At 35.0% G+C, this 20,429-nt stretch overlaps 1 protein-coding gene across 8 annotated transcripts in view; it reads right to left on the bottom strand.

Annotated features, from left to right (window-relative positions):
• Positions 1-20,429, bottom strand: part of DNAJC13 (DnaJ heat shock protein family (Hsp40) member C13) — a 117,921-nt gene that overhangs the window by 59,137 nt on the left and 38,355 nt on the right. For all 8 annotated transcript variants that reach the window (XR_003237477.2, XR_011995264.1, XM_026015437.2 and 5 more), the window contains 15 exons: positions 20,028-20,228; positions 16,347-16,553; positions 16,160-16,255; positions 15,681-15,772; positions 11,668-11,834; positions 11,485-11,564; positions 11,236-11,405; positions 10,506-10,605; positions 8,043-8,150; positions 7,237-7,392; positions 6,534-6,590; positions 4,405-4,526; positions 2,206-2,281; positions 1,851-1,946; positions 893-1,036 (listed from right to left, as the gene is read on the bottom strand). Coding sequence is in view for 6 of the 8 variants with exons in the window: in XM_026015437.2 (XP_025871222.1) it covers positions 893-1,036; positions 1,851-1,946; positions 2,206-2,281; positions 4,405-4,526; positions 6,534-6,590; positions 7,237-7,392; positions 8,043-8,150; positions 10,506-10,605; positions 11,236-11,405; positions 11,485-11,564; positions 11,668-11,834; positions 15,681-15,772; positions 16,160-16,255; positions 16,347-16,553; positions 20,028-20,228 (1,872 nt within the window). In the remaining 2 variants the exon portion in view is untranslated. The remainder of the gene's footprint in view (positions 1-892; positions 1,037-1,850; positions 1,947-2,205; positions 2,282-4,404; positions 4,527-6,533; positions 6,591-7,236; positions 7,393-8,042; positions 8,151-10,505; positions 10,606-11,235; positions 11,406-11,484; positions 11,565-11,667; positions 11,835-15,680; positions 15,773-16,159; positions 16,256-16,346; positions 16,554-20,027; positions 20,229-20,429) is intronic.

The following is a 20,429-nucleotide window of genomic DNA, read 5'->3' as shown; positions in this document are numbered from 1 at the left end:
TGAATTTTATTTTATAGCTATAAAAATAAAGGTGCTCTTCTTGTTTAGCAAGAGGGAGAGAGACAATCTTAAGCAGGCTCCATACTCAGCACAGAGCCTAATGCAGGGCTTGATCTCACTACCCAGAGATGATGACTTAAGCTGAAATCAAGAGTTGGAGGCTTAACCGATAAGAAACCTGCTTGGTGAGGTATTTATATAATTTTCTTTATATAAAGAAATAGCTACCATTAAGTAAAGAGACGATTTAAGAGAAAGAATGTAAGTGTGGTCAACAAAAATGGTGAGATCAAGTCAACTTTTATTGATTTAACCACTGCACACATTTTATCCTAGACACAAGAATACACATTACTGAATTAGGTTCTATTGATCATACTACATGCTAAGGAACGAGAGACTAAAATGGTTTTTGATCTGACCTTGATTTAAGGAGCTAATACTGAAAAATTTAAGTACATACAGTAAATTTAACTTAAAAATGTGAATCTTATTACCAAAACACCTATCTGGCTAGCTCTGAATAAAAATGCTAAACAAGAAGAGCACCTTTATTTTTACAGCTATAAAGTCTGGAGAACTCAGAAAAGAAAAAGAAGCAAAGAAACATCTATGAATAAATTAGTATGGAAACTGAAAAGCTATGAAGGAAAACTTAAGGGTGGAATTTTATATTCAATTTTATATAAAATACCTAACTAAAATCCTATCAATGATTCATAAAACTATGAATTAAGAAAAATTTATATAAAAATATGAATCAGAATTAGGTGACATTTCTTCATATGTTCAGTCAGAAATATCTGACTACCATCTCTGTGAACGGCAACAATGAAAGCAAACCTACAATATACAGAAGTGCTAAAAGCGTGGAAGCAGACTTTATTTTTACCTCTTTTTGTGCAATGCCCATCCTATCCCTCCAGTGCATCAACACAAGATCTACTTTTTCTTTGGCAAATTTTTCAACTTCTTTAGCAGCTTTTCCAGCTAGTCTTTGCCACTCTGGAACTTTATTAAATTTTCCATACTGATCCTGTAAAATAATGTTAAAATCCATTATACTCCTGTTTGCAAATTTATTTTTAAAATCTAAGTAAAGCTGAGTCACACTATTTATTTTACATGATAAAATACATACTGGATGTTGGGGGCTCAGTGAAGAAACAAAGTGAAAATTTCTACAATAAATTATACTTTTGTCCAAGAAATCTTAACTTTTCTGCTTAAGTTTCAAGATGATTCCTACGTGAGAGATGGTAAGATGTGAATGGGAAATGGGTGTAAATAGAAAAATGGAGTGAGGAAAGGAAAAGAACACATATAAGACATTATTACAATGGTGTATCTTGAAAGATGTTTAAGTAATTTTCTCAGAGATAGCCCAATCTTAATAATAAACATAGTTTTTCTTAAAAAAAAAAAAAAAAAAGGCCTACCCTAAGTTAATTTTCTCACTGTTGGCCCCTTCTAACCAACATTTATCAATCACACATTATTTGTAAAATATCACATTATACATATGAATATACTTAAAAAAAAATCCATTCCTGAAAGTGCCAACAAGCTGAGTTAAGGGAAACAAAACATACAAGATTACTATTATTTATAATATTAGATTGTGGTGATGGTTTTATAACCCTATAAATATACTAAAAATTACTGAACTGTACACTTAAAACAGGTGAATTATATGGGATGTAAATTTTACCTCAATAAAACTGTTACTAATAATACTACTTTTGGTACTACTATTACAATATACAGTGAATTCTTGGCTTATTTTTGGTATGTCTTAGAAAGATTATTCTTTTCAACCTGAAAAGACACTTAGGACAATAATTATTTACCATTGCTATTTTCACATTATCTCTAACATGCATCCGATCAGCATCCTTCTCAGGAACTGGATCTGAGCTGTCCAAGTATGCCAGCAAGCCTGGCGGCTAAAAGCAAACACACACAAAACATAAAATCCATTTTCAAAACAACTGCGCAAAAGAAAATCTGGCTTTCAAAACCTAAATAAATACTATGATTTAAGCTAGTAAGGTTAGCATTTATTATGTGGTAACTCCTTTGATAAGCATCTTTTAAATAAAAAACAAGCAAAAACTAAAAACATCCTTTAACAGTATAAACTTACTCAATGAAATTTTATTGGGCAAGAATACATAAATCTTCTTGGTCATTGAACTGACTTACCAAAATGCGTTTCAACAAGTTTGTTGCAGTTGCATTATCAGCTGTCCAGAGTCCCACTAAATGTCTACTTAGCTGTCTGAAAAAAGCAGACGTTGAGAAAGGTTTGCTGCTTTATCTCAGCTAGAACAGAAAGGAATTTTTAAGAACAAAATATCACATAAGAAATATGGCTACAGCAAAGAAATCATTCTGATGTTAAATAAAGTTAGTATTTTGATGTGGAGAGGTATAGGAGATAGTAATTAAAAATATTGCTAATATTCTAGAATCTTCTCCGAATCAAAATGCTTCCCTGATAAACTAATTTTCAATGGACTTGAACATGAAGAAGTAGGTTTTTATTTCATTTAAAGAGGGAAAATAAATGAAACACTTAGACTTGATGATACGATTAGTTTGCATAACAAGTCCTGATATAGTGAGCATATATAGCATTCTGGCATTCTTTGGAATTCTGAACATGAGCAAAAGTCAATAACTATGTTCTAATATAGTCTTTCTGGCAAAGTCAGAGATAGAAAATATTTTAAGTTGTGGAGTCTGGAGAAAGACTTAAAGCACTTAAAGCAAATTATTTTACTCATGCCACTTTAGAGGTAAAAGCACATTCTGGTTCAAAGTGAAGAATATAAGATCCATGTTGAGTCTATGATTTAGTCATTTATTAATTTTAACCCTCACGATATGTTCCTCAAGAGCAGAGAATATATTTTATTCACTGTTGACCCTTCTGTGCTTTGGTAGGAATGCAAATTGCCATTTGCTACAGGAATGAGTATGAAATCTGTGAGAAAAATAACCAAACCTACAGACATATGTATTTACACAGGTTACATTCCCAGAAGAAAAGTCTAAAAACCCAAATTATGTATGCTCTGTTCTATCACAAAAAAAAAAAAAAAAAAAAAAAATGAACACGACTAAAACTGTTCATTTTGGTGTCTATTTGGAAATTCAGTACTACTGAAACAATTATAATTTCTTCCACGTGCATTGGATAGGTATCATTTATCAGGGATTCCTGAAAAGGCTTTAAGTAGGGACAAATGGGATAACATTTTATAATAGCAATCTGCATAGAGCAATGCAAATGAAAAGTGGCAACTTATAAGCAGACAGCTTTTCAATAAATACTGTCACTGATCACAGTAAGGGATGTAACTGATTATTTAATAAAGAGGAACACAATAAGCAAACGTCTAACTTGGGGGTTTAACAGAGTAAGACGTCAAACACTGCCTATTTTAATGAAAGATGGTATCTACTATCACTAATAAGACAGTACACCAAGGAAATCATCTTTCTTTTAGATATTTTTGTCCTCTCAGGCAACACAAAAGACTAATGTGTGGCCATCATCTGTTAAGTTGAGGGATGCAGACTGCCTCTTATAATAGCACAAAGAGCAGAAAACTACTGGCAAGGCGGCATACTATGACATCCAATAACTGGATGTAGGTGACAAAAAAAGGAAATTCATGATATAATGAAGTAAACCTAAGTCAGCAATTTGTGTGATCATTTAAAAAGTCAGAAGAACATGATTAAAAATATTTATGATATCCTTTTTCTTAAACTGAGTCATGAGTCATAGTATGCTAAGGATATTTGAAGGGTCACACATCAGAAATCAAAGAAAGATTAAAAGGGATGGAATTCACATGGCCTGGAATAAATGAACAGATTTATGTGCTTCCTTATATTTGAAGGATTACTATAAAAAAAGACAATTTACCAAAGGAGAACTTGCTTAACTACAAGAGATTTAGGATACCTAGGACAGTTAGATAAGGTTTTCTTGATTCTTAAGAGTACCTAACTGACCAAAGATATTTAAAAATTGATATGATGGTCCGCAGAAAATAAAAGGAGAAAAATCCTGGGCATGTGGTTCTAGTTCCATAAGCTTCTAAGCACTCTTTTCCATGTTCCAGTCTCATGACTATGGGTATAGAGCCATAACAGGATAGTGAGGGGAAAAAAGCAAACAGTTTTGTTTTCCCTCCCCAAGCTCTCCAGGGGGGAGGGGCAATCATCATCTGGGCACAATCTTTCTTCTATAAGAAAAGGAAAAGAACTAGGTGAATCAGAAGAAAATGAAACATTTGCATAATCTGAACACTTACTCAGTTTGTTTTATGTAATATCTAAATCCATTTTATAAGCAAGTTCATTTATAGCAAATTAAATTTAACCTACCTATTAGTAAGCATCCTTTGATCTGAGCTTATTGTAAACATCGCAGTATGCAAGTGTCGAGGTAAGGCACCTTCACTTAGGGCAAGCTCCTGCATTTTTGTAGCAATTTCTTTGTCACCTTCCTTTGGAAAAAGGGTAAGATGATCCCTAAAGCAGCAATCTAGAACAAGCTATCCTAATTTTTAACACCTCTAGGTAAAATAATTATGTAGTATACAATGTCATAAAAATTTGAAATGCAACTTAATTACCCAAAAATAACACAGGTGATACAAGTAATTTTAAAAATATTATTTGCCTATGAAATGAGGTTTTAAATGTTTACAGATGCATTTTATGAATTATGCTTTGCTTAATTTAGCATTAAAATTAGGTTCATTCTCTGACTTATATCAGCCAATGAAAGGCAAAGGCGATTCAGGGAAATCAGCAATTCCTACCAAAGGCATCTGCAAACCTGGCTTGCTTTTATTATTAACAATATAATTTTCATGGTGAACATGGTTCTTCATTTTTTTTAAAAGAAGATATAGTAAGTTGGGATAGTTTTTTATCCTGATTTTACTTTGCTTATATGGACTCACTTTGGCAATAGAGTTAAGACAGATAGGATTACTAGTCAAAGGTCATCAGAGAACTATGAAATATAAGCAGTATGATATTCAAGACAGCCTACTGATAAGCAAAAATGCTCACAATGTTAGTGAAAAAAAAGTACAAGTATATAGTACAACTGAATATGTAGTATATATACAAATATTCATAGTGTGAATATGTACATATATCATTCTGACAGTAGTATCAATACAAATATATACATAGCAAGTACATATATATAGACACACACACACCGTTAGTACAGATACATATATAACTTTGAACATTGCACAATCTGAGAGAAAATTTACCAAAATGCTAATAGTAGTTATCTCTGGATGATAAAAATATCAATGACTTATTGTATTTGTTCCTTGAATTTTTTTCTGTAAACACCGGTGTTTATTCAAAGATTATATACTGCTTTTACAATCAGAAAAAACAATTTAAGATACTTGCCAGGATTTCAGGATAAATAAAGCCACCTCTAGTCACTGGCTATGCGTCTAACATGTGTGGCTTGTTATTGAACCCCAAAGTCTACTTCGGTTATACCTGGCCCTTCAGAAATACTTCTGAATGAACAGCAATATATTGGAGGAGCAGGGTTCAGGAATACACTTTTTTTGGTCTCATGGTCTTACTTGCTCTTGGCTACCACCAGCTGTGTGAGAGATACATTACTTACTTTGGAAGCTAGAACCCATTTGCTAGAGGAATAAAATTGGCCTTATCTGTAAATACATACTAAAAATGCAAAAAAAAACCTTTGATGTGTATTGCCTAATTTTTAAACACCTATTTACGAGTATACTAATTCTGTGCATTTTGTTTTAGCCAAATGTTATATTTATGAGCTACAATCACTGAGTTTTTTGATAAAAGGGGCAAATACTCTTACATTTTACCCAAATTACAACTATGACAACAACAAAAAGAATCCAAAGCCATTTGGACTGATGTCATTATAAACATCCAGTATGCAATCTGATGTTTATAGCCATGATTTTATTTTCTAAAAGACAGAGAGCTAAAGCAACCATCTTACAGAAACAATATCCCATGTCTGTCCAACGATATGTCCTGATCTCTAGAGCACTTTAGCATGAGGAACCAATTTTTGTTATTTAATTCTATTTTGCTATGAACTAATAACTCCATTAACAGATTCCTATGTAACCTCAGTACCTAAAGATTTCAAAATCATCAATACCATCATCTCTCCTCAAAAAAGAGTAAGAGGAAAAATGTTAACTTTTAATTCTTTTAAAACAAACAAAATACAAATAATGTAGGAACCAAAAGATCTATTTGCCCTAAGCCCACTTACCTCAGAACTTTAAACTCTTAGTTTAATACCAAGGATTGTTTCTGTAGTTTAAAACTAATTTGTGAATAAAGATTCAAAATTACTTTTATTACTCAGAAAAACTTCATCTTTCCCATAAAAAGCTGAAATGTAATTTTGTCAGCTTCAATTAAAATACCCAATCAAAATTCAAGTAGGTTTAAAATTTGAAAATTGTTCTCACCTCTATTATTGCCTTCATAACCAATCCAGCTCCCTTTATAATTGCCATGGAAGGATGCTTTAAAATAGGGAAAAAAGTATCACAGAATAAAAGAATTTTATTTCAACATACTAGCTATTGCTTTTAAGGAAAATATATAATTTTATAAGCCATAAAATTAGTAAAGGATACATCTCAAAGCCAGATCACAGTTTGGTTAAAATTTTAAGTATTCTTAAAATATAGCTTTAAGGGTAATTAAAACATTAGCAGGAAATAGCTGGCACTTAGTCGGATAATTATACATATTGGAATGATAAACATCAAACAGTAATGATAAAATAACACAAATTGACATAACACAAATTAATATAAACAAAAATATAAGTATTACATAGAAACGTATCACATGTACATAACAAGTACAATAGTATATGAAATAATGTTTTCAACTATTTATGAACTATTTATTTTTTTCTACTCTAGTTCTGAGAAAAGATGGGCAACATGGTCAAAACTGTGGTCAAAAGCCATCAACAGAACTCTACATGAAACACCAAGAGATGTGTGGAATTAAATATTCTTAATATGATTATGTACTAGGATATATTTATTTATCAACATTACTTCAGAAACACATCCATTATTTTAAAACCAAACTGACCCAAAAAGTGGTTCTTAGATTAGCTATTTGTTATTTGATTAGAAAGATACAAGCTCTCACCTGAAAGAGCTTAAAGAGGGTTCTTCCATTGGATGCTACCATCTCTAAGAGCATATCAAACTGCTGTCCTTCTGTTGTCTCACTATATGGAGCACAGAGGGCAAAAGTAAGGAAGTCCAAGAGTGAACTAATAACTAGGGCACCAGTCCCATGATCCTGAAACAAAGTAACACATTGCCTTAGGACAGAGAAATTCAAGTAAAACACAGCAATAATGTGCTTCTGTTATTCTAAATGCTAAAAGTAAACATAATTCCTCAACATGAGGCCTAAAGTTTGATTACTCTAAGGAGTACTTGGTTTTACTAATACAGTAAATTCATTCCTTACTATATTTTAAAAGGAAAATAATTAAAATTTGGTCAAATTTCAAGAAAATAAACAAGATTCCTCAAACAAATACAACTAAGATTAGTATGTATAGTATTTGTATAAAAAGCAATCTTTGACAACAGTTAAACCACTCCACCAATTTGTTCTTCTAGATCTATATAGATTGCCCATCTCCAAAATTGTTACCAGTGACTGAGTAGCAAAGTTTTTTTTTTGAGCAGCTTAATTCATAATGACATAAAGAAAAAAACCTAAAGTCTTTGCAACTTATTCTTCCCAGATGAATGGATATAGTCTTAAAACAGAATATTTTACTATCAGTGAGAGACCAAGCTGACTGAAGTGTGTATGACCGATACTGACCAAAGTTGGGAGCCACAACTGAAAACAAAAAAATGCCTGAACTGCACTTCTAGAATACTTTTCAATAATGTATGGTATCTCTCATTAAGCCAAATTTAATTATAACTTACCACATGGGAATTAAATTTTTCCAGTAAGTTTTCCAGAAATTTCTTTGAAGAGAGAAGAGAAGCTTTGTTCAGCTGTTCTTGTCTTAAGTCATAGTCATCATGCATGGGCTGTTGATTAAAAACAATGATAGTTCATAAGCAGTCCCACATGCTGGTATCACACGAAAGTCATTTGTAAAGAGTATTCATTAAATACTGAAAAAATTTAAAAACACAGCCTTTAAAGTTGAAGGCAGAAAGGAAACTCGTGATAAGACAATCAGGCAAAAGTGATGATTTCCCCCAGGGTCTGATGAGGCTTCATAGATACTGTGCCTAGCAAGTATCTGTAGAGTACTGCAAAAGGAACTCTCTCAAAAGACACAAGTCTCCTTCTTAAAAGGCAAATAAGACCCATTTTTCTCTCCCCCTATTTTATATTTAAATTTGAAATGATAAAACTTGGCATTTATTTACTTATTTTTTTAAAAAAATATTTAAAAGCAGGTACTAAAATGAGCAGCAAATATTTATTTGTCTCTTCTGACTGGTGGAAAAATTAAAATGGGAAAAAGATTCTAGCATGAGGGTTAGGAATAAAGACCCAATCCTAACTTTGCTGACTACAGCTGACCTCAGGCAAGGTTAAGTTGCATTAACTCTGAGTTTCACTTTCCTTAGCCGTCCAGGTGAGATTAATAATACTGAGCTCAAAGGACTATTATGAAGCTTAAATGAAATAATTCATGTAAAATATATAGCCAAACCCTAATATGTAATGAGAGAAGATTGAGTTTGTTTCACACTACGATATTTTATTTTACATTCTAGTTACCTAATTTTTTTCAAGATTTATTTATTTGAGAGAGAGAGAGAGAGAGAGAGAGAGAGAGAAAGAGAGAACATTGGAGGTAGGGGCAGAGGGAGAGGGAGTCTCAATCAGACTCCATGCTCAGCAAGGAGCCCAACGTGGGGCTAATCTCATGACCCTGAGATCACAACCTGAGCCAAAACCAAGAGTCACACTGAACCAATTGTGCCACTCAGAAGCCCTTATTCCACTATTTCTTTCCATGGAATTATTAGAAGCAGTAAAGACAGTAAAATTCACTTCTGAGTATAAATGGAAGATTTTCTACAAGTGATTACTTAAGGTTTATCCTATACCACTAAACTTGCCTTAAACACTTTAGTCCCATATGCTATATACAACACTAGTAAATCAGGAATTTCAAAGTTATACTGGATAATTCATTGCTTCTCCTCCATACAAGCTGTCACTAAGTTAAATCTTTACCCTCAGCTTTCAAATGTGCCTTCTTTAACCCCATCCTACCTCAGCATCTTGTTTCTTATTTAGTCTACCTGTCTTTAATTTTACCTCTAATACAGTCTCCACATAACATTTGTCAGCTTTTGGTAGTTCAAACCTAGTATTACTGCTCCCCTGATGAAAAATCTTTCAGTTGTTCCTTACTAAAGGATACAAATTTATTAGCCTCTTTGTCTGATACCAAAGGCTTTTGATAACTGTCTCTGCATATATTTCTAGCTATAATTCCTAATCCCACACACCTCCATACATGTTTTATGACCCAGCCATTTCAATTATTTGCTTCTTCCCAAACATACCTTTGTATACGCCCCCTTTCCCAAGAAAGCCTTCTCACAGAGGGAAAATACCTGCCTGTCCTTTAAGATTCAGATCATGTGTAACATCTGAAAAGACTGGCCTCAAATCTTTTATGTTCTCCTCACCACAAACCCAAAAAGCTAAGTTCTGCTTTTTAGGGATCCCAGGGCCCCTACTACTTTAGATGAGACACACATGCCTACCTTACTAGACTGTCAACAATTTCAAGGAAGGAAGGAACTTTGTATTTCTAGCAGACAGCACAATGCCTGGTTTATAGGATATGCTAAACGAACCTTCATTTGAATAAATAAATTGCCAAAAGAGCAATTTGGGAAATACAAAACACTGAATTTAATTGGTACAATGAAAATCTGAGTTTGTGGAAATTTAAACCATCAATCAACTTAAGAAAAACCAGTCTCTTAAAAAACAACAACAACAACAAACCACCACGGACGCCTGGGTGGCTCAGCAGTTGAGTGTCTGCCTTTGGTTCAGGGCATGATCCTGGAGTCCTGGGATCAAGTCCTATATCAGGCCCCCCATGGGGAGCCTGCTTCTCCCTTTGTCTATATCTCTGCCTCTTTCTGTGTCTCTCATGAATAATTTTTTTTTTTTAATTTTTATTTATTTATGATAGTCACAGAGAGAGAGAGAGAGGCAGAGACACAGGCAGAGGGAGAAGCAGGCTCCATGCACCAGGAGCCTGATGTGGGATTCGATCCCGGATCTCCAGGATCGCGCCCCGGGCCAAAGGCAAGCGCCAAACCACTGCGCCACCCAGGGATCCCTGTGTCTCTCATGAATAAATAAAATCTTAAAAACAAAACAAAACAAATACTACTTACACACATGAGGGCACAGAGCATATCAACAGCTGCATGGATTACTCCATTGTTGCTCCTCTTGAGTGCTTTTACTACCTTCACTCCTAGACGCTCCCGAAACCTTATGGAACAACAACAAAAAAAACAAGCTTATAATAGCAATATCAGAGGATTATTTTATTATTAAAATGTAACATAAGTCTTCTTAAGTTTCTACTGCATTCAACAAGTACATATTTTAAATTCTACCTCTAGAACATATCCGTTCTCCTAACAGTTTTTTTCTTTGAGGGGGAAGATTTTTTAAAAAATTAATTAAACTAAAAGGGATATTGGGGCATCCGGGTGGCACAGTCAGTTAAGCTAAGACTCTGTTTCGGCTCAAATCGTGATCTCAGGATGGTGAGATGGAGCCTCACATCAGGCTCTGTGCAGAGTCTACTTAAAGACTCTCTCTCCCTCTGGGCTTCTCAATAAACCTTAAAAAAACAAAACTAAACTAAACTAAACTAAAAGGGATCTACTTTCCTGTTCAAATTCATTAAAACAAGGGTCAACATATTGCAGGTATGTGTAGGACCAATCTCTACCCCTTTCACACTTCCACTTACCTTCCTTTATTTCACATGAATAAAAACTACCATATCATCATATGAAAGGTATCAGGTTTAAACAGATATAAAAAGATAAACTGTTGATTTTCTGCTATTTTGAGTTGTTTGTATTCTCTAAAAGTTCAAAGACAACTTACTTTGGAAGCTGAGTGAAGGCCAGAAAACCAGCTTTGGAAGCCACAAGCCTCCTCACAGCCTGGAACTGACTCTCAAGTTCTGCATTTGAAGCAACAACATCTCCCTCTTGGGATAATAATGCTGTTATGGCATTATTGATCAGTTTTTCTTTGTTTTCTGAGAAGAGACCCTAGGTAAAGGAAGAATGTCTCAAAAAAGTTTCCATTCCCAAAATTAATGACAATGAACAAGTTACAAAACAATCTTACATCCTGCGTTACTGCATGCAGAACTCCACTATATGAAATATTAGCGTTGAACCTGAATACAGCATCTGCAAAGTTGCCATCTGTAAGATGAAAAGGTTCAAAAAGATTTAGAGGCTTGCATTCCTAATACTTAAATTATTAAGCAGATGGATGGAAATGGAATTATACTTAATCAATACTTACTTGGAGGTGTGGCCAAAAATCTGAGATGAAGGCTCTCTACTTCCTCATCGACAGGCATGCTGAGTAACCCCCATCGCTGACCTTTATGAGTTGGTGTCATTTTTACACAAACATCTCTGTTACCAGAGGCTCTTACTCCATCCAGTAAACTTGCTAATAAGGAATCTCTAAGCAAAGTAAAAAAAGTAAATGTTTTAGGATTGATAATTAAGGGGAATTTTGAATCAGAATACAGCATAGGCCCTTTAGCAGGTCACCTGCTCAGGCAGGACACTCTGAGTACAAGCACAAAAGAATAGGGCGCTTTAAGAGAGAGCCTAGAGTTTCAATACTAGCTCTGCACTTTACTGTCACATACCTTTACAAATTACTTAAGCACTATAAATGTAATATTTTTGCTTTTTAATTTAAGAACTTTTTAAACAGTTTTACTGAGGTATAACTTACAAATCAAAAATTCACCCAATTAAAATGTACAGTTTAAGAATTCTTAGTAAATTTATACAGTTGTACAATCATCAGTTTTGGTATACTTCCATCACCCTAAAAAATTCCCTTGTGTTCATCTACAAAAAACTCTCCAGTTCCAGGCAACGACATATTTTCTTTACATCTCTATAGTTTTCCTTTTTCAAACAACTCCAGCAAGACGACGAAAAGGCAAGCCACAGGCTGTGAGAGAATATTTATAAAAGCCATATCTGATAATAGATTACTATCCAAAATATACAAATAACTCTTAAAAGTCAACAATAAGAAAAACAAGTCAATTAAAAAACAATCCAGAGGTACCTGAGTGGCTCAGTCAGTTAAGCGTCTGCTTTCAGCTCAGGTCATGATCTTAGGGTCCTGGGATCCAGCCCTGCATCGGGCTCCCTGCTCAGCAAGGAATCATCTTCTTTCTCTCCCTCTGCCCCCTCTGCTAGTGTTTTCTCTTTCTCTCTCTCAAATAAAATCTTTAAAATGATTCAAAGTCCTTAGTAGGGTGCCTGAGTGGCTCAGTCAGTTAAGCATCTGCCTTCATTCAGCTCAGGTCATGATCCCAGGGTCATGGATCCAGCCCCACATCAGGCTTTCTGCTCCTCAGGGAGCATGCTTCTCCCTCTCCCTCTGCCTGTCACTCTGCCTACTTGTTCGTTCTCTCTCTGTCAAATTAATAAATAAAATCTTAAAAAACAAAAACAAAAAACCCAAAGTCCTTAACAGATAGATACCTCACCAAAGAAGATACACAGATAGCAAATAAACATATGAAAATAAACATAAGAAAAGATACTCAACACATACATCATCACAGAAATGCAAACTGAAACAGCAATGAGAAATTACCACATACCTATTAGAATGACCAAAACTGAACATTAATAATACCAAATGCTGGTGAGGATATGGAGCAACAGGAACTCTCATTCACTGCTGCTTGGAATACAAAATGGCACAGCCACTTTTGGAAAACAGTTTGGCAGTTTCTTAAAAAACTCAACATCCTCTTACCATATGTTCCAGATGCACACAGATGTTTAGAGCAGCTTTATTCATAACTGCCCAAACTTGGAAGCAACTAAGAGACCAAATGAATAAACCATGGTATGTCTAGACAATGGATTACTAAGTTAAAAAGAAATGAGATATCCAGACATGAAGACATAGGAGACAGGGAGGAAATGAAAGAAGCCAATCTGAAGAGGCTATATACTACATGATTCCAACTATGATATTGTGGAAGAAGCAAAACCTGAGACAGTAAAAAGATGAGTGACTGTCAAGGTTTAGGGAGGAGGGCAAGATGAAATCAGTGGAGCAGTATTATTACTGCTGGAGAGGATCCCTGGGAATTTTTAGGGCAGTGAAAATAGTCTGTAAGATACTAAAATGGTGGATAAGTGTCATTATACATTGGTTCAAGCCTGCAGGTTCATCATTCATAACAAATCTATCACTCTGGTAGGGGATGTTGGTAATGGGAGAGGCTACTCCAGTTAGGAGGCAAAGCAGGAGGAGGTATATGAGAAACCTCTGTACCTTCTGCTCAATACTGCCACGAACCTAAAATTGCTCCAAAAAAGTCTATTAAAAAATTCATATAAATGGAATCATATAATATATAGCCTTATGTGTCTTGCTTATTTTATATATCAAATTTTTAAGGTTCAGTCCTTTTTATTGCTGAGTAGTATTTCACTGTATGGATAATCAATATTTTTGCCTATTCATTCACCAGGTGATACATATATCAATTGTTTCTAGTTCTGATTATGAATTATTATTATAAACATTCACATAAAAGTTTTTGTGGCCATATGTTTTTATTTGTCTTTGGGGTAGATACCTAGGAGAATTGACATAGGGTCATATAATAACTATATGTTTAAGAAATTGCCAAACTATTTTTTAAAAGTTTATGATTTTATATCATCACCAGCAATGTATAAGAATCCACATGCTTGCCAACAATTGGCACTGCCAATTTGTTGTCCAACTGAATGGACGTTATCCATTTCAGTGTACATGTAGCAGTTTTACTTTTCCCTAATGAGTCATGATCTTTTCATGTGTTTATTTACCTCAAATATCCTCTTTCATGAGGTGTCTATTTGAATATTTTTGCCCATTTATTATTTGTTTTTTGGTATTGAGTTAAAAGAGTAATTTTTTTTTAAAGATTTTATTTATTTGACAAAGAGAATGAGAGAGAGCAAGCACACAAGCAGTTAGAGCAGCAGGCAGCGGGAGAGAGAGAAACAGGTTCCCTACTGAGCAAAGGAGCCTGATGCAGGGCTCAACCCCAGGACCATGGGATCATGACCTAAGTCAAAGGCAGACACTCATCCAACTGAGCCACTCAGGTATCCCAAAAGAGTTCTTAATATATTCTAGAAACAAGTCTTTTACTAGCTATATATTTTCCAAATATTTTCTTCCTGTCTGTGGCTTGTCATTTCCTTTTCTTAATGGGGGTCAAAGTTTTAAATTTTTACAATGTCTAATTAATCAGACTTTTATGAATTGTGTGTATCTAAGACATCTTCCTAATCCAAAGTCACAAAGAAATTGCTTTGCTTCCTGCATATTGGCTTTATTGGGAATAATAGCATCTTTCTAGGGATCAAGATTAAACAATCTGATGTACATAAAGCACACGACCAACTGTAAATGTTGAGATCTCTTCTCTGATTAGAACATGTGCACTATTTTTTTTTTTTTTCAGAAGTTCTCTTCCTTGAATTCAGGACAGGAAAAAATACAACCTTTTGCTTAAAATGCCGTTTTTTTTGAACTTAGATCAAAAGCTTTCCAAGGTAAGAAACAGTTACTGGTCATACTCCAGGAAGTGACAACACTTCAATAAGGCTGTATGGTAGACAGTGGCAAAATGTACCAGAACTGTTTCAACTATCTTTTAAAAACAGATTCAGTCATAATCTATTTACAACACCATTAAAAAAACTGTCCAGAATATAAAAACTGCCAATCCCATTACAATGGCTTAGTACACGAAGGGAGATCTAGTCATTCACAGTAGAACATCACTATAAGTGGTTTACCTTACATGAGTAGTTTATGAGCTACAGCATCTCACTCGTTTTCACATCAACAGCCAAGTCATAGTAATATAAAAAAAAAAATCAGGCACATTCCACTGGAAAATTAGTAACTAGTCTACTGATGCTAACTTATAAAACTCTAACTTCAAGTATATTTAAAGTAACTTGTTGGTATCCAAACAATTTAACAATGAAAGTGAAAGATGCTATTTAAAAATACATTAAAAGCTTAAGTTACAGAACTACATTTTCAACATTATATTTAAAATCAAATCACCATTTTTATTCTCTTTAGAAACTGGAAAACTGAATGAAGTTCATTTTCAATATACAACAAAATAATGCTGTCTTTTCTAAGTTATATGATTTCAAAGTTCTAGATTATAAATTTTGTCTTTCCTCTTTGATGGAGGACTTCGCCTTGAATATACTGGGATCTCAAAAGCTTGATGAATTAAAAAAAAATACCTTTCTGTTGAAGAATACTTCCGTATTTGCCCTTTTATAAATTCAATGGTAAACAGTTGTGGATTTTCTGAGTCACAAACCAATGCAAATACCTAATGAAAACAAAAACCAAGTTCAACAAAAGATGTTTAGTTTTATGGCATTTCCTTAGAAGAACTACACATCCTCATTTTAGCTTACAAAAATCAGTACTTAAAAACTGTTTACAGTATCAGAATTTAAGAGCCGCTTAGATGTCTCATTCAAATTTTCATACAATTGTTGAATAAAAAGTTCCTTTCACCTTATATACTTTGAAAATAAATTTGTTTTGAAAATAAAGTTTATAATACTCATTGTTCTAAGTATAATAAATATAATAATGTGAAGAATAGATTCTCATTTCCCATTCTTTAAGCATGGGAAAATATTAAAATAGAAAATTATCCTAATTTAGCAACAGGAAGAAGTCTCATTTAAGCTAATAATGTCAAACTTACTTCTCCTAAAGGCTTCAAAGTTGCAATATTATAGGTTGCTGGATCACGTTCTACTAAACATGTTTCTGTAAGTGCTAGAACTCGCTTTACAGGTTCCTTCAAACAAAATTGAGACATATTAAAAAATTACTGAAGAAAAATATCAAAATCAGATGAACAAATTTTTATTTTTAACACAGGGTCTTACCGAATGTCTAGGTGATATTTTTTGGACTATAAACTCTGCTAAAGATGTGATGGATTCATCAGTGCTGTATTTCCCAAAGCGAAGGTTCAAATATTGCTCAAATTCTAAAGGTTCTTTTCTGATGCGCAGTGAAATACCTATGTAGTTGCCAGCATGATCTATTGCACTTTTGATAATTTCTTCTCTTTGCTCTGATGCAAATAAATGCTGCATAAATTTTGAAATTTAAAAAGTCAGGGTTGAAACAACTAAAATGTGACCATTCTGAATTAATTCACAGGAAAGATAGTGAAGTAGCAATTCTAAAGGAAAATAATGGTAGATCTTATCAAAGGTAAGTAAGCAGTGTGCTGTATTTGAATCACTGTTACTAAGTTAAAAATCACAGACTCTAGGATATAGAGCCTTGCAAATAACTGAGTAGAAATTATCTCATAACTTCTCAAAGTCTAGTTCCTGTCACCATATAGAAAACAGCATGCTGGAGCTTACAGAAAGGGTCTCAGGGACTCCAGCCAAGTCCAGTGGGGGTAGTGAGTATTTCCAGTTTCAACTAAAGTAGCTCTGATACAATGTTCTTATACAGTGGACTTTCTTATCAGATTACCTTGAAGAATGCTTAAATGTTTACAAGCCTTTGGCCAATGGATATTACAAATCAACTTCCAGGAGTGTATTTACGAAGGTAAAGATAAGATATTGCTACTTGCATTTGATGCCAGGAGGCCAGAAATGCTAAATGTGCTGCAAAGGACAAGGCAGGAAAGTGTCACACAATAAAGAATTGTCCTGTCCAGACTCCAATAGCCCCCTGGCTGAGAAACACTGGTTCAGATCATGTTAAAACCTGATTTTAGGGATGCCTGGGTAGCTCAATCCATTAAGCGGCTGGCTTTGGCTTGGGTCATGATCCTGGGATCCTGGGAATGAGCCCTATTTTGGGCTCCCTGCTCAGCAGATAATCTGCTTCTCCCTCTCCCTCAGCCGCTGCCTCTGTTTATGTGTGCTCCCTCTCAAATAAATCTTTTTAAAAAATAAAATAAAACCTCATTTTAGGGGTACCTGGCTGGCTCAGTCAATGGAGTGGGCAACCCTTGATCTCAGGCTTATAAGTTCAAGCCCCATGTTCGGTGTAGAAATTAGGTAAAATAAATAAAATCCTAAAACCTGATTTTATCCCCAGCCGCTTAGGATAGTCACTATGCATGCAAAAGGTACCACATAAAGGTTTGCTGAATGAATCTGTCACGGTATCACATGTGTAGTGAACTGACTCCACCTTTTAAAAGGCAGAGTATACTTAGAAAGTAGATGATTAAAATTAAAACTGCTTGATGCCATTAAGCAATAAAAACTGTTGCCAATTGAGAAATTTCACACAATTCTCATCCTTACTGTTTACCTTGTGCCCTGGAAAGCTTGGCTGAATTACTGTGGTACAATTGTCCCATTAAAGTCTATTAAGGCTCTCTCCTGCAATTAGGTTCATTTTCCACCAAGGATTTTTTTTTTTTTTTTTTTTTTTTGAGAGAGAGAGAAAGTGAGCGAGCAGGTAAATGATAGGGGAGGGGTAAAGGGGGAGAGACAGAGAGAGAGAGAGAAAGAATCTTTAGTGGGCTCCATCCCTAGTATAGAGCCTGACTCCGGGCTCAATCTCACAATCCTGAGATCATGACCTGAGTCAAAATCAAGACCTGAGCTGAAATCAAGACATATAACCAACTGAGTCAACTAGGTGCCCCCACCAAGGACTTAATCATTATAAATTTCAATGTCCATGGAAGAGATGAGCCTTTGGACAGCACTTCAACAACAGGATTTAAGCTGCTCTAGGGTGGGACAGGGAACGAATTTTCTCTTTGGGCCTTCATCCTTTGGGTCTAGACTCAGAGGTAACAAAATGTCTAGATATGTGTTCCTAGATGAGAGATACTTAGGTTAGCACCCATTACCCAAGCAAAGAGAGAAATCCAAGATGGAAAAAGGCCTGTAACTATGAAGAGCTAACATATTTTGTAAATCAAATAGTTCAGCACTCCTACCCCATCATCATTCCTTTTATATTCCTTCTGGTACCCCCTAGCCCATATCCAGGCTTGTCTTGGCTCTGCTACTCAGAAAAGGATAATTTATCTATAGAACACTAAATCTTGGGAGTAAGTTGTTCCCAGGCCACCAAGATAGCTACAGACACTAAAATTCTCAAGAGAAAGGAACCCTGAGAATATGTTCAAACAAGACTTTCCTTGTGTAAACTCTATTGCTCGTCTTTGAGATACGAGGTTTATTATTTTTTTTTAAAGATTTTATTTATTTATTCATGAGAGACACAGAGAGAGAGAGAGAGAGAGAGAGAGAGAGAGAGGCAGAGGGAGAAGCAGGCTCCAGGCAGGGAGCCTGATGCAGGACTCGATCCTGGGTCTCCAGGATCACACTCTGAACTGAAGGCAGACGCTCAACTGCTGGGCCACCCAGGCATCCCTGAGATGTGAGGTTTAATTAAGGAAGGCAAAATGTTTCTTATAAAAAAAAAGATGGTCATCATCTCTAGCTCAGCTTTTTTTTTAATTTATGATTTTATTTGTTCATTCATGAGAGACACAGAGAGAGAGGCAGAGACACAGGCAGAGGGAGAAGTAGGCTCCCTGCAAGGAGCCTGATACAGAACTTGGTCCCAGACCCTGGGATCACTCCCTGAGCCGAAGGCAGATGCTCAACTGCTGAACCACCCATGTGTCCCTCTAGCTCAGCTTCTATTACCAATTAACAAACAGGGTCTGAGCATCCTAAGTGGCTTCTTCTGTACCACACAATTCACACATAATTCAGAATTTCAAGACAAAAACAGGCAATGAACTCCAAATTTGAAGTTTCAATGAATACTTAGATTCCAAATTACAAACAGCTGGGGAAAGGAGGAAAAACTATAAAAAAGATCTTATTTTTCAAAGAAAGCTTAGACTCTTTCAGCTAAGACATTAATACTAATTAAAATAACTGTAACTACCGTTTATTGAATACTAACCCACATATTATGCTAAACATTTACATAAGTTATCTCACTGGAGGCTCAAAAAAAAAAAATCTATGATATATGTATTACTCTCCTCACTTTAAAAAGCTCCAAGTTGGGATTCAAGCTCAAGCCTCTTTGATAACAAGCCTGCACTCTTAATACCATACTTCTTTCCAGAAGACTCACATGAAATCTGAAAATCAAGTGTAAAAACCCTGCTTTCTTTCAAATAGTCATGCCTTTTTATTTATTTTTTAAATATTTATTTGACAGAGAGAAAGCACAAGCAAGCAGAGCAGCAGAGGGAAAGGGAGAAGAAGGCTCGCCACCGAGCAGGGAGCCCAATGTGGAGCTCAATCCCAGGACACTGGGATCATGACCTGAGCCAAAGGCAGAGGCTTAACCAATTGAGTCACCCAGATGCCCCATCATGTCTCTTTTTAAATGACTTTTTTTTTTTTAAAGATTTTATCTATTTATTCATGACAGACACAAGAGAGAGACGCAGAGACATAGGCAGGGGGAGAAGCAGGCTTCCTGTGGGGAGCCCAATGTAGACTCAATACCAGGGCCCCGGGATCATGACCTGCGCCAAAGGCAGATGCTCAACTGCTGAGCCACCCAGGCACCCCTTAAAGGCACCACTTTTTAAAAATACTACTTACCAATCTACTAAATCCTCCATAAAGTATACAAAACCCTCCCTGATAATCAGAGAGATCTACAAAGCCTTCAATATTTCTATAGTCATAGGAACAGAGGACTTTGTTGGTTGCAGGATTAATCTGGTCAAAGCCTCCAGGAGTTACTTCTAAAATGACAGGTTTTCTTGTATCACTCCAGTGATGCTTATAGCAGTTATATCTCTAGAAAGAGAAGTAATATTACTTTTAGGTTCATATTTAAGCTTACCATAAAATAAAGTTACATTTACTGTATCAGTCCCTGCTAAAACAACCAGAAATCTAAAACAATATTATAAATATTTAGAGCTACTATTCAAATTGTTAAAAACATTAATTTTAGGTATTTAAAGCTTTGTATTTAAGTAAAAAGGTTTGCTCAAA

The sequence above is a fragment of the Vulpes vulpes genome, chromosome 11 (genome assembly GCF_048418805.1).
Source record: "Vulpes vulpes isolate BD-2025 chromosome 11, VulVul3, whole genome shotgun sequence".
Taxonomy (NCBI): domain Eukaryota; kingdom Metazoa; phylum Chordata; class Mammalia; order Carnivora; family Canidae; genus Vulpes; species Vulpes vulpes.
The sequence above is the reverse complement of the archived record's forward strand: the minus strand, read 5'-3'. Positions and strand labels throughout refer to the sequence as shown.